This window comes from Chlorella variabilis, assembly GCF_000147415.1.
Source record: "Chlorella variabilis unplaced genomic scaffold CHLNCscaffold_7, whole genome shotgun sequence".
Taxonomy (NCBI): Eukaryota; Viridiplantae; Chlorophyta; class Trebouxiophyceae; order Chlorellales; family Chlorellaceae; genus Chlorella; species Chlorella variabilis.
The window spans coordinates 595,202-608,197 of NW_005435081.1; the positions used below are offsets into that span (position 1 = coordinate 595,202).

Sequence of the window (12,996 nt, forward strand, 5' to 3'; positions counted from 1 at the left end):
CTGGTAGCACCCCAGCCGCAGCCGCTGCCGGGCTCGAAGGCCTGCAGCCTGTGTGCTGCATTTGCGCAGCGCTGCCACAGGGCGTGCGGCATGCGCAGGCGGCAGAACGTCACAGGCGTGAGCGCACACAGCTGCACTACTGGCGGCCTGCTGGCCTCGCCACTGCCATGCCCAACCCCACCATAGCAAGCCAGCAGCGGCATATTCATGGTCCTCAGGCACCCCCAGCTCACCACCGGGTTGAAGGTGGCATCAGGGTCGTCCAGCAGGGCGGTGAAGGTGCCAGGATCCAGCTCCCCACATGCGCTCCACATGCTCCAGCTCCTGGCGGATGCGGCGCTCAGTCTCCTGCAGGAGGGGATGCGTACATGAGGGGGTGACGCAAGGTGCTGTGGGCAGCACCCTCCGGGTGGAGGGGCAGGGGCGCCACCTTGGCCTCACCTGGCGATTGCCCATGTCCAGCGGCTGCCTGGCAAGGTGCAGGTCGGCCACCGTGATGGTGCCTGCAACACGGGGGCAGGTGGGCATAGGGCACAGGCAGGTTGCAGAGAGGTAGCCGCCTGTGCGACTCTATGCTGCTGCTGCGCCACTCGTCCACACTCTAGGCAACTTGGAACCATGCCTCAAGCCTAGCTGCCTTACGCTCACCGTGGCTGGGCACCACCTGGCCCGCGCTGTCGTGATAAATCTTGATGGCCCCTGCGGGGTAGCAGGCGCAGGCGGCAGGGGACCCAGCGGTGACGAGAGTCGGGGCGGCACGGGTGCGGCGGCGGCGGCAGGGCGGGACCCGCGGCCCTCCCCCGAGCCTCTCTGCGCCGTGGCGCAAGCCGGCTGGCTTCGACGGGTTAAAAGTCAGTCATTCAGTCAGCCAGAGTCGGGGCTCCCGGGGGCCCCGGCATCGCGCCGGCCGAGCTCACTGCTGGCCCACGGGGCGGCCATCTCGGCTGCGAAGGAGAGGGTGCTGAGCCTAGGGGCTTGTTGGGGGCGCCGTAGGGGCGCGATCGGGAGCTACCCGGTGATGCCAAACGACAGGCGGGCCCGAGGAGCGCGGGAGAGCGGCACACCAGCTGGTCGACGCCTGAGAGGGCGTAGAATGCAAGGAGGTTGCCACGGAGCTGGGTTGAAATGCCGCCGCCGCACCAGATCAGCCGCCGCATTCGTGTCGCCGCCCCGCTCATGCGGAAGGCCTTAATCAGGCAGGCTGCCGCTGCCTGCTTTCCCCTGCTGGCCCACCAGTGTGAGCTGAAAGCTGCTCAGCGTTGCAGGGTGCTCTCCAGCCAAGCCGTCAACAGGGCGACGCCAGCCTGCTTTGCCCCGAGTCACCCCACCCGCCACAGCCCAGCAGCAGGCTCTTGCAGCACCCACCATGCTGCATTGCGCAGGAGCGGCTGTAGCTTGCGACATCTCACGCTGGTCGTGATGCAGTGCGTAGGCCTCCTCTGTTGATTCAATGGTCTGCTTGACAGTTGCCCACGATCTCCAGCGGGCTGCCGAGTGAGCATCAACACTACGTTACACGCACTTCTTGCCAGCATTGCAGTGCATGCAAGGTAAAGCCTGGCCTGCCGCCGCTTGGCGTTCGAGCCAAGCTCTCCTTCATCCTGCTTTCCCCCATGCTCACCAAGGCACAACCTCGCGCTTGTAGTCGTGCCAGGTACCCTGCAGCTCCCGCGTGCCCGCTGCCCCGTCCTCCAGGACGCCAATCAAGCCCGCCACCGAGGTCTGCAGCAGCAGGTGGAGAGTGGGCCAGGGGAGCAGCGCGCACCAGCAGCCGGAAGGTTGCACCCTGGCCATCAAACCCAGCGTCTTCAGCAGCGCACCTGCTTATCAATCAGTCCCGCACCACCGGTCATGTCGGTGCGGACGTACCTGCAGAAAATGAAGGGTAAAGTGAGGAGGGTAAGGTGCGGCATGCAAACCCAGCAGAGCTGCAATGCACACCGCCTGCTGCATCCGCCACTATCACCCCACCACCGCTACTACCACAGCAGGAGCTCCCGAGCAGCAAGCTGCCTCACCCCGGGTGCAGCAACGTGCAGACCACGTTGTCTGGCGCAAGGTCGATGCTCAGCGACTTGTTCACAACTGCGAGACAGCCAGCCAGGGCGGGTGGTCTTGAGCACAATGGGCGAGTGGGTAGGGTCTGGCCGATCCTCCAGCGCCCGCCCCGAGCCAGCCGACAAGCCGACTGCAGGCAGCTGCGGGCGCCGCCCTTGCAGGGCAAGCAGGCATGCCGCGGCGTCCTCAACTGTTCAGCGCGGCTTTTGAGGAGCGGTAGGCGTAGCCGCCACCGCTGCGGTTGTCTTCCACCGACCCCACCTTGCTCGTCACATTGGCCACCACCGACGGCGACGTGCCTCCCAGCAGCCCGCGCCTGCAGGGCGGCGGGGCGCAGCGGCAGTGCAGACTTGCGGGCAGTGAAGGTGGGCGTGTGCTCTTGCATTCACGGGCTGCCAGCATGCTCCCCTGGCCAATGCGACTGCGCCAGACCGCTGCTTACTTGTGTAGCTGCTGCACGACCAGCAGCGGCCCCACACAGTTGGTAACAAATGTGGCCAGCATGTCGTCATACGTCACATCGCTCAGCCCCACCCGGCGCCCGTAGATGCCGGCATTGTTGATCACATAGTCGAAGTGCGAGGCCAGCTTCTGCACCTCTCCCGCCCACTGCTCCACTGACTGGGGGCTGGACACATCTAGCTGCGTGAGCGTCACGTTTTCCAGTCCCTGCACCTCATTCGCCTGCGAGGGCTGCCTGCAATTCCATGCATCCCACAATGTGTTGGATGGCGAGCAGGAGACCAGCTGTGACAAGCCAGCTCTGGGCACACAGGCTGCACCTGCGCCGCCGCCCATCGCCGCCCACCGGCACCCGCCGCCCATCGCCGCTCACCGGCACGCCGCGATCACCCTGTTGCCCTTTTGAGCGAACTGGCGGACGAACTCCGCGCCGATTCCTCTGCTGCCGCCCACCACAACCACCGTCTTCTGCGTAATGGCCGACATGAGGGGGTTGAACCAAGCAGTGCAAGTGTGCACCAATACCTACAGGCCGTCACTTCCAGGGATTGACTTTCAGGGATGGAGCGAGAGGATTCAGGAAAGCACTAGGAAGGCAGGACACCTGTCATGGCCGCCGCCGCCGATCCACGCCATCGAGCATGCCATTCCCACTTTGTTCAACAAGAGACATTCCAAATAAAGTTACACATCAACAGAGAAGCAGTCAACATAAGACCATTCACCAGTGGGGAGGAGCATCGCTGCCATGGCGCGCCGCTACCGCCACCCCTCCAGCTGCGCCAGCAGGTTGGCCAGTATTTGCAGCGCCAGCTCGTAACCGCTGTCCACCACATGCAAGCCATCCTTTGAACACCACGGCAAGCAGTCTGCGATGCAGCAGTTGCGAAGCAGTTGCGGCACGGCTGAGACGGGTTGGCGGAGGCAGCGCTGCCACCGAGGGGCCAGACGTGTTGAACCAAGCAGCGCTGCTGGCAAGCACAGCAGGCGCACGCATGGAGCTATCCCACACAACCAGCCGGCCGCCGACTCACCCAAGGCAAGGCTGTACAGGTCCAGGTGGTGCGCAGGGCCAGTCGGGTACATGAACCCCAGGTCCACAGCCACGCGATTGTACAGGCGGATCCACTCTGCCGGCAGCTCGTTCCACCAGGGCGCCTTGAGCGTGTGCCGCGGCGGCGGGGAGAGCCAGATGAGCACCGTGGTCGGCGGGACCTGTGCACAGGCAGCAAGCGGCGCATGCCTCACGTCCTGACAGCCTGCTCGCCCCGCGAGGCTCGTGCAAACAATGTGCAAAGGAGGCCGCAAGCTCACGGGCCAGCACAGCAGGTGCAAGATCTTCCAGCTCGTGCACACACACTGCTGCCGAAAGACAGCGACACAGCGCGGGGGGTGCATCACCTCGGCTTTCAGGAAGCCCAGCAGCCCATCCATCTGCCGCGTGTACTCGCTGATGTTCTTCAGCGTGTACAGGTGCCACACAGACGCATCCATGAGCAGCAGGTCTGGCCACTGCCCGCTCCTGCACAGGCACAGGCGCGGCACACAGGCAGGCTCGCCCAAGGGCGAGCCGCGAAACAGGCACATAGCATGGGGCGCAGTGGAGCGCGCCGATGCCTGGCTCACCCTCCGCCTGATGGTGCCCCACCCCCTGCCACTCACCATGCCTCCAGGTATCTATGTATCTCCGAGGCCAAGTGGGTCATGTTGATTTGTACAGTCGTGTTCAGCGCAGGCACCACCTGCACGCTGTTGTGCTGCGACTCAGGCAGCTTGGCTGGCACAAAATACGGCTTGCCTGCGGGCAGGGCAGTAGGGAGGTACCAGATGAGTTGTGGGCTGAGAGAGAGGAAACAGAAAATCTGCTGCTGCACGACCCCAAACAGGCCCGAAAAAAACGGCCTGAGGGTCAAAACCAGGCCTCCAGCACCCTCACCCACCGCCAACGGCCTGGACCAGCCAGTTGTGGAACTGCCGCACGTGGCTGTCTCCCATGAATGCCAGCCGCCTGCTCCTCAACAAATCTGCAATCTCGCTGCGGCTGCGGCGGCGTATGTCGCAGCGGGTGTATAGGTGCCATCCCCACTGGTATGCCAGCGACTGCATGGGAGGGGAGAGAGACAGGAAGGGCACAAGGGAGAGGGAGAGAGGGAAGCTTCAGCGGGTAGTGTCTCACAGCAGGGCTGGCTGCCAGCCCTCCCATGCCGTGCAGGCCGCGGCTCACTTCGTTGAATGCTGTGAATGCGTCAGCCAAGTTGCGCACGGCTATGTTGAGGGGCAGATCAGGGATTCTGCATGCATCGGCAGGCAGACCAGTTGTCGAGTTGTGCGCTGCCCATGTCCGTCGCCAACGACAGGCAGGTACCACGGCAGAAGCGGCAGCTGCGGCGGCTGGCTCACGGGACTTTTGGCGGAGTGCGCTGCCACCAGCCATCGGCCACGGCCAGGAGGCAGTCCTTGTGCCAAGCGCCGGCTGCTGTGCGGCTGGCGGCCAGCGGTTGCCCGGTGCCGACGCTTGCCGGGCGGAGCAGGCAGAGCAGGACGACGAGGCAGGTCAGGAAGGAGATGGCCGAGGAGGTGACGTGCAGGGTGTTGGCCACAGTGGCTTCCATGACGGGCACAGACACACATGGGCAACGTCAAGTCGTGCCCTGCACCAGGCAAGAACCAAAGCGGGTGGGCGGCGGGTGGCCGGGGTGGCACTCCTGGGGCGCTCCCTGCAGGGATTGCCGATCTGCTCCACTCACCATTCGGCCAATGTAGAGTTGTTTGAGCTTGCCCAGCGCCGACTCGGTGTTGGTTTCAATCGAGGTGGGCTCGCTGCCCTGCTGAATTCGGCAAGCAGCAATGCACACATCCCATGTGCGACGGCAGGCCCCAAAATCGGGAAGAAGAAGAAGAGGAGAATACGCGGGACGCGTGATTTGTACCTCGGCCGCACTGGGAGGAAACGGGGTGTCAAGCCCCTGGCTCCCGTGTGAAAAACAACGAGGGGGAACACAGGTGCAGGTCAGCCTGGATCGATCAGCCGCCGCCTCTCGGCCGCCGCTGCCCGCCTCCCCGCCACCCGCGCCGGCGCCGCCGCTGCAGCCGCTGCTGGCGCCGCTGCCGCCACCGCCGCCGCCGCCGTGGCTGCCCCCTGCCCCGCCGCTCCCCCTCCCCGCCCCACCCTCGCAGCCGCGCCCGCTGCCGCCGCGCCCGCGCGGCGCTTCGCCTGCCTGGGCACATCCTGCGGTGCCTGCCGCTTGCCGCGGCGAGTCTGCGGGCGATCTGCCGTGCCACCGTCCTGCCTGCGCCGAGTGCGTCTGTCCGCCGCTTCTGCTGGGCCGTCATCGTGCCGCCACCTCCGCCGGGTAAGCGTCATCGCTCGTGAAGGTGCGCTGGGGCCCGCCTGCTGGGATCCGCCCTGCGGTGGCTGGGGAGGCGGCGGGGGTGGGTCACCGGGCAAGTCGGGCTGGGGCCCCCTCGCATTCTTGCGGGCTGCAAGCAAATTCATGCAGGTTTGCACCGAATGCTGCGCCAGGTCAACCACCAAGCGCTTGACAGCAGAGCGGCTGAGACCTATCTGAGCGTGCATGACGGCCATGAAGTTGCCGGTAACGAGGCCCGAGTGCGAGACGCCAATGGCAGCTTGCGCGGCGCTGCGCCAGCGCCCCGGGGCCGCCAGCATGGACTGGAGAGCGTCATGGCTGCTGCGCTTCGTCGCCCACCGCCCGGCCAGGTTAGCATCATATGTGTGGAAGCACTCAAGCATGCAAATGTCATGCTGCTGTCTGTCCGGCGGGCCAGCGCTGGCGGCAAGCAGGCCGAGCACGACAAGCACATCAGGGGTGGTGGGGCGCTGCTGCTCAGGCAACAGCCAGGCCGGCTCGACAAACTGGCACTGGCCCTCGGCGTCCGCCATAGTGTGGAAGCTCACCCCCTTCTGGATGGCCTCATGGAGCAGGTGCACGGTGCCACCATGGCGGCTGCACACCAAAGCATGCGTGTTGGGTTGCTGGCATCCGCCCAGCGCATGCGCCTGCGTCTCTTCCACCTGCGCCGTGCACAGGTCACACAGCGCGGAGGGGTGGCGGGCGGCGTCAAAGCCATGCAGCTGCTCGCGGAAGGGGCGGGCATTGAAGCGCAGCAGCAACGCAGCACGGCGCTGGGCAAACGTGAACTGGCTGGTCCAAATGGCAGCCGCAGATTCGGGCTGCATCCCAGGCGCATCAGGGTTCTCCTCCCGCTGCTGCAGCAGCAGGGTAAACATGACGCTGCGCGTGCTGGCCACAATCCTGTTTTGAAAGACCCGGGCGACCTGCTTCTTCACAGACGGCAGGGAGTCGGCCAGCCAGTAGGTGGACACCTCCTCGTCTTCGTTCCGTGGGCGGGCGATGCGCCGCGGCCAGCTGGCCCCCAGGCGCGGGGTGCCTGCCGGCGCATCAGTATAGAATGTTACATTGGCATCGCCCTCCGCCGCCCTGGCCGCCTGCTTGGCTGCCGCGTCAGCCAGCTCATTGCCCAGCACCCCAATGTGGGCGCGCACCTTGTGGAGGGCGAAAGTGGTGCCCTGCATCATGGCCCGGCTGCACAGCTGCGCCACAATGTGGGTGAGGATGCCCTTGTGCTTTTTGGTGCGCACGCGCTCATGCAGGGCCATGCGCGTGAGCCACATGGCAGTGCTGGCGTCAAGGAAGATGTGCCGGGCAGCGCCAGGCGGGGCAGCCGCGATTCCATGCAGCGCAGCCACCAGCTCAGCATACGGCACCGTGTTGAGTTGCAGGTCATGACCGTCGGGCTTGACCTCCTGCTGCTCGGCTGTGCCTGGCCCCGTCTCAGTGATCACGCCCGCACCGATCGCACCCGACGTCAGCTTGCTGCCGTCCGTGTAAACGTTGCTGCCCCGCGGGAAGCGGAGGTGGCGCTGCCCCGCGAGTGCCTGCGCTGGGTCGAGGAGGGGCGGGGGCGGGGGGGATGCAGCAGCAGCGTGCGTCGCCGGCAGGAGCTGGGCCAGCACGAAAGCCGAGCGCTTGCCCGTCGGCGGGCGATCGTCACCCTGCACCTGCTGCAGATCGTTAATCCAGTCTTGGACATCCAGGCCCAGAACAGGGCCCGGCTGCCACGCAGTAAGCAGCTGGAAGTTGAGCGCATCCTGCAGCCCGCCAGGCTGCATGTACCGCTGAATGCCTGCTGGGTTGGCGATCACCAGCAGGTCAGCATCCCATCTGGCCTGAGCGCTCTGCACTTCCCCGCTGGGCAGCAGGCATAAGGGCGAGAGGCACAAGGCGCCAGCCGTACATGGGCAGTACTGCTCGGGTGCAAGTGGCAGGCTCAATGGCCGCGCATGCAAGGCAACGACATGCAAGGCACGACATGCAAGGCAACGACCGCCCCACCAATTGAGAAGAGCATGCGACTGAGGCCCTATACGCGAGTGGTTGTGCAGCAGGCCCTCCAAGCTTGGCGTCTTGCGCTTGCATAGAATGGTCGAGCAGGCCAGCGGGGATGAGGGGGAGCAGCACTCGGCGGAGCGGCAACTGCTGTCGGCGGCGGCGGCGGGCGATGCGGGGGCAGTGCAGCAGCTGCTGGCGGCCGGCGCGGAGCCCGCCAGCGGAACGGGCGAGGGCGTGACGCCGCTCATGCTGGCGGCGGAGAGCGGCAGCACAGAGGCGGTGCAGGCGTTGCTGGATGCAGGCGCGCCGTGGCATGCACAGGACAGCCAGGGCTACACGGCGGGCGACTATGCCAGCGGCAGCCGCCACCGCGCCGTCGTGCAGCAGCTTCTGAACTGGGCCGTCAAAGCGGAGCTCATCCTGGGTGCGTGAGGCAATGGTGCCGCGCTTGCTTGTCACCACTGCGGTCGTCCTCTTGGCCTCGCTGCCAGTCCCTACCTGCATGCCGCTGTGGTTGCTCGCCACCGCAAGCTCCCAGCGCGCTGCTGCCCCGCAGGCACCATCAGCCGGCGGGAGAAGAAGGGGGCGGCTCCCAACCGGGACTACCTGAGCAGCAGCATTCGGTACGAGGACGGCAAGCTAATGGATGAGCAGGGTACGTGTGAGCTTGGATGGCAGCAGGCACCAGGCACGGGGCCGGGCTCTGGTTGACTGGCAGGCAGTGACAGGGAGCCGCCCGCCCGCCGCGGCCACTGGAGCCGCCCGCCCGCCGCGGCCACTGGAGCCGCCCGCCCGCCGCGGCCACTGGAACCTGCGCTGCCAGCGGCTGCTCGGGCGCGCGCCAGGGCTGGACCCCACCGCCGCCGCTCCGCCTGCTCCCTGCCTGCCGTGCCTTGGTGCAGGCGAGGCTGTGATGATGGATTGGGAGGCGCCGCTGATGGAGCGCCACGCGGCGGCGATCTGTGCGGGCGGCGGAGACGTGCTGAACGTAGGATTTGGCATGGGTATCATCGACGGATTCATCCAGCAGCACCAGGTGTGTGGCAGGAGAGGCGCGCCCGGCTGCGGAGGCAACCGGCCGCCAGCACCAGGCTGTGGGTGTGGGGTGTGGTGGGGGGGGCCAGGGGGATGGCTGGTGCCGAGCCCGCACGTCTGGCTGCCCCTCGCCCTGACCCATCGTCTCAGCTGCTGCTTCTCTTGTGCGCTCATCGCTGGTCTACAACCCGGCTCATGCGCCATCCCAGCCCAGCCTGCCCTTCTTCCCACCTGCCTGCCCGCCCGCCCGCCTGCAGCCGCGATCGCACACCATCATCGAAGCGCACCCGGATGTGTACCGGTATGCGTGCAGCCAGGGCTGGGACAAGCGGCCAGGCGTGCGGCTGGTGCTTGGGCGGTGGCAGGACGTCATTGACAAGGCAAGTGCGGGGCTGGGGCGCATGCAGGAGGGCAGGCGGCCTCTGCAGGAATGGGCGGGGAGTTGGGTGGGGGGCAGATGAGCTCGGATGCCAGGCTGCGCCAGCTGCCGCCAGCGCATGGGCCCGCCTGGATGCCAGGCTGCACGCCCCTCTCTGCCCCACTCCCGCCCTGAATTGGCCATCGCTCTGCTTCTGCCCAGACACTCCCTGCTCCCCCATCACACCCACGCACGCACCGCCGCCCCCTGCCGCTGCCGCGCCTACTTTCCCAGGCCCTGCCCCTCCCCACAGCCACGGCGTGCCCTCCTCCCTTCCCCTGACCCCGTCCATCCTGCAGCTGGGCCCCTTTGACGGCATCTTCTGGGACACGTTTGGGGAGCACTACAGCGACATGCATGCCTTCCACGCCTGCCTGCCCAGGCGAGCGGGGCGGCGGTTTGTGTGGGGTGGTGTGTGTTGTGGTGAGGAGTGGCGGGGCCTGCGAGAGGCAGAGTGAGGGGGCACCGCTTTTGTGGTCCACATGCGGCTGACTCAGAGACTCGGAGTGGGCGGCTGTGTGGGTGTGCTGCTGGTTGGTTGGCTGGCGTGGGCTCGGCTCATTGTGGCGACACCCTCCCTCCTGCGCCCCGCCCTGCCGCCGGTGCTCCTCGCCCGCAGGCTGCTGCGCCCTGGCGGCGTCTACTCGTTCTTCAATGGCCTGGCCCCGGACAACATGTTCTTTCATCTTGTTTATGGCGAGATTGCCCGGCTTGAGCTGGGCAGGCTGGGCCTGGAAACGACCTACGAGCCCGTGCCCATGGATGCATCAGGTGCGCCGCCGCCAGTCGCTCTGGCAATGTGCACTTCCTTCTGTGTGTGCCTAGTTGAGTTGTGCGCATGAGCAGCAAGCGAATGCTACGGTCCAGCAGCTGTGGTGCAGCATGTGAGCGCTGCTTTGCTGCTGCCTGCCTGCAGCGAAGGAGGTGTGGGAGGGTGTCGCCAACCGCTACTGGCACCTGCCGGTGTATTTTTTGCCCACGTGCATATTGAGAGCTGGCAGAGGGAAGGCCAGCAAGGAGCGGCAAGCAGCGGGGATGGCGGCGGCGGCACTGCCACAGAGCGAGGAAGAGCGGGAAACGCATCGTGGTGCTCAGTCATTGCCCGGCGCCAAATGAGTTGTGCATTGGCCGTGAACCCGAAGTATTATTACGCCCCAACCTGCGCCGCTCTCAGGTTTTGGTGTGCTCGCCAGAATAGCCTAGTACTGCTGCGCTGTTGTGAGGTCCTGGGTCATGCAGGGCAGCAATGTACGGATCACATCCGTCCCTGCACGCGGTGCCAGTCCCCAATCTATCCTCCGGCAACCACTCTTCTTGCACGGCGCCGGTGTGGTCTGCGCCCTCCGTGCCAGTCGCCCCGAGTTTGTGCGGGCCCCTTTCCTGGCGCCAGCATCCCTCCAGCGGCACAACCCACGCCACAGAGAGCCCATTTCTGCAAGCAGCGGTCGGCACCGCAGTTCTCCGCGAAGCCCGGCGTGAACGTACCTGTCCCGAACATGACGAACACGATGATGGCCTGCCTGCTCATCCTGGTGGCCGTTGCCGGCCACGGAGCAGATGGCTGGCTCAGGGGAGCCGCGGCGGGTGCGTGTTCTGAAGTAGCCGGCGGCAGGTCATCAGGTCCCGCCATCTGCGGCCGCCGCTCCCGTCTGCCCCCGCCACCAAACACACATGCTCGTCATGCCGCTAGTGTCCCTGCCCTCCACACTGCAGAATCTCCCCGCCTCCCTGATGGCCCCGCGCCGGGAGATGACTCCGTCAGTATTGCCAGTGGTGAGTTGAGCTGACAAAGCTGGAGAAAGCACATACAGCCTTGCCGCTGGCATGGCTCCCCGCACCTGCCGCCAGCTGCAGCCAGCACGCGCTGACAGTACCACTGCCATCCCTGTGCCTGCAGTGTCGTCTGCCCGCCTGGCGGGCACCGGCTCGCCCCTGAAGGGCCGCCTGGAGGTCAACTTTGGCGGCCAGTGGGGCGTGGTTTGCTCCCATGGATTCACGGCCAAGGCCGCGCGGGTCGCCTGCCGCCAGCTCAAGCTGGGCGGCGGCACAGTCAGCGCCAAATTCGCCCAGGGCCGCCTGCCCTACACGGTGGGCAGCTTCCAGTGCCATGGAAACGAGCAGTCGCTTGCCGGGTGCCGCTACTCGATCACCAACCAGTGCCCAGGCGGCAAGGCTGTGGGGTTGGTCTGCAAGAGTGAGTGGCAGCGGGGCCTGCTGCGCACGGCGTGCTGCTGAATTGCAGCGTGGCATGTGACGATCACCCAGCCCCCCAGCCAGGTGCTGATCCTGCCTTTCCCAGTTGCCCTGCCCTGCAGACCCCCCAATCAAGCAGGCGAACCTGGACAGCAACATTTATAGCCCCTCCCCTTATGCGGGCAGGCTGACGGTGATGCTGGGTCCAACCACCAACTACGGCTCCGTGTGTGATGCCACCGGCACGTTCTCAGATCGCGAGGCGGTGGTGGCATGCCGCACCATGGGCTACATCGGTGGCAGGGTTCTGCCAAAGAGCGACTTCCTGGGCTGCTGCCCTGGCTTTGTTGCCATCAGCAACCTGAGGTGCAAGGGCAGCGAGGTCAGCCTCAGCGGCTGCTCCTACAACATCTCGCCCAACTGCACCCACGACCAGGATGTGGGCGTCGCTTGCGATGGTGCGCGACTTCAGAATCAACAAACAAAACGAAATCGGCCACCTGTGGGTTTGCCTCTGCCTCTCAACGCACACGCTTGCTGCCACCTGCGATTTGCAGTGCCGCCTCATGTCCAGGTGCGGCTGGCAAACGGCAAAGCCTTCAACAACGGCCGCCTTGAGGTGAGCAGCGCTGGCGCCTGGATAGGGACCTGCCTGCTCCCCTGCTGGCTAGCATTAGGGGCCCACCCCAGCCACCGCCCGACCACCAAACATATAAGCTCACCGACCCGTGTCGCACCTGCCTGCAGGTCCGCATCGGCGGCAAGTGGGGCACCGTGTGTGGTACTGGCTTCAACCAGGCGGCCGCCCAGGTGGTGTGCCGCAACCTCAACCTGACAGGAGGCACGCCGCGCTACGGCGCTGTGTATGGCAAGGGCAAGGTCCCCATCCTGCTGTCCAACCTGCGTTGCCGCGGTCGCGAGAGCGAGCTGTCGGCCTGCCTCGGAACAAGAGCCGGCATCCCGCCGGGCGGAGGGTTCATTCATTCATTCAGCACACAGACCGGCCGCCTCTTGCTCGAGGGCGGCCCACTTTGGCCTGGGCAGCCCGGGCCGCCCTCCCCCCCGGGCGCATGTTCGGTGTTGGAGGGGTGCGCCCAGCGATAGGGGGCCCCTGAAGGCATGCGCCGAGGCCGGGAAGCGTGGTTCGGCGCTGCTGCACGCTTGGCGACTTGAACAGAACCGCGTGCCGCCGAGCTGCGGCCGCAGTTTCCGGCCCACAGTCTACGGCCGCAGCCACGGGACTCGGCGGCACGGCGTTTGGGCCCAAGCTTGCCGCCGTGCCCGGGGGGCAGCGCGGCGGCGGCGGCGGCACGCTGCGACGCCCCCGAGCCACCGAGCTGCGGCCGTAGCTTCCTGCCAGAAGCCCACGGCCACAGCCACGGGACTCGGCGGCACGGCGTTTCGGTCCACGGCTTGCTGCCGCCGCCGTCGCAGGGGTGCTGCCTGCGGCGGCGG

At 66.3% G+C, this 12,996-nt stretch overlaps 5 protein-coding genes across 5 annotated transcripts; 2 read left to right on the forward strand and 3 right to left on the reverse strand.

The window, feature by feature from the left end:
* Positions 1 to 1,617: 1,617 nt before the first annotated feature.
* On the reverse strand, positions 1,618 to 3,006 carry CHLNCDRAFT_144233 (hypothetical protein; the record flags this gene model as incomplete). Its single annotated transcript, XM_005848803.1, has 6 exons — positions 1,618 to 1,722; positions 1,821 to 1,869; positions 2,019 to 2,085; positions 2,250 to 2,374; positions 2,501 to 2,755; positions 2,894 to 3,006. The coding sequence occupies 6 exons, from the start codon at positions 3,004 to 3,006 to the stop codon at positions 1,618 to 1,620; spliced, it is 714 nt and encodes a 237-aa protein (XP_005848865.1).
* A 273-nt stretch (positions 3,007 to 3,279) lies between these two features.
* CHLNCDRAFT_144234 (hypothetical protein) lies at positions 3,280 to 5,132 on the reverse strand (the record flags this gene model as incomplete). The annotated part of the gene is made up of 7 exons (XM_005848804.1): positions 3,280 to 3,389; positions 3,555 to 3,735; positions 3,922 to 4,042; positions 4,183 to 4,318; positions 4,461 to 4,620; positions 4,745 to 4,811; positions 4,921 to 5,132. 7 exons carry the CDS (start codon positions 5,130 to 5,132, stop codon positions 3,280 to 3,282), a joined length of 987 nt encoding a protein of 328 aa, XP_005848866.1.
* A 717-nt stretch (positions 5,133 to 5,849) lies between these two features.
* CHLNCDRAFT_144235 (hypothetical protein) lies at positions 5,850 to 7,675 on the reverse strand (the record flags this gene model as incomplete). The annotated part of the gene is made up of 3 exons (XM_005848805.1): positions 5,850 to 5,926; positions 6,082 to 7,441; positions 7,565 to 7,675. The coding sequence occupies 3 exons, from the start codon at positions 7,673 to 7,675 to the stop codon at positions 5,850 to 5,852; spliced, it is 1,548 nt and encodes a 515-aa protein (XP_005848867.1).
* Positions 7,676 to 7,985: 310 nt separating this feature from the next.
* On the forward strand, positions 7,986 to 10,546 carry CHLNCDRAFT_144236 (hypothetical protein; the record flags this gene model as incomplete). The annotated part of the gene is made up of 8 exons (XM_005848605.1): positions 7,986 to 8,319; positions 8,452 to 8,550; positions 8,798 to 8,931; positions 9,188 to 9,277; positions 9,648 to 9,751; positions 9,968 to 10,119; positions 10,265 to 10,311; positions 10,523 to 10,546. 8 exons carry the CDS (start codon positions 7,986 to 7,988, stop codon positions 10,544 to 10,546), a joined length of 984 nt encoding a protein of 327 aa, XP_005848667.1.
* Positions 10,547 to 10,844: 298 nt separating this feature from the next.
* CHLNCDRAFT_144237 (hypothetical protein) lies at positions 10,845 to 12,890 on the forward strand (the record flags this gene model as incomplete). Its single annotated transcript, XM_005848606.1, has 7 exons — positions 10,845 to 10,932; positions 11,062 to 11,121; positions 11,246 to 11,542; positions 11,664 to 11,999; positions 12,099 to 12,160; positions 12,289 to 12,420; positions 12,762 to 12,890. The coding sequence occupies 7 exons, from the start codon at positions 10,845 to 10,847 to the stop codon at positions 12,888 to 12,890; spliced, it is 1,104 nt and encodes a 367-aa protein (XP_005848668.1).
* Positions 12,891 to 12,996: the final 106 nt, after the last annotated feature.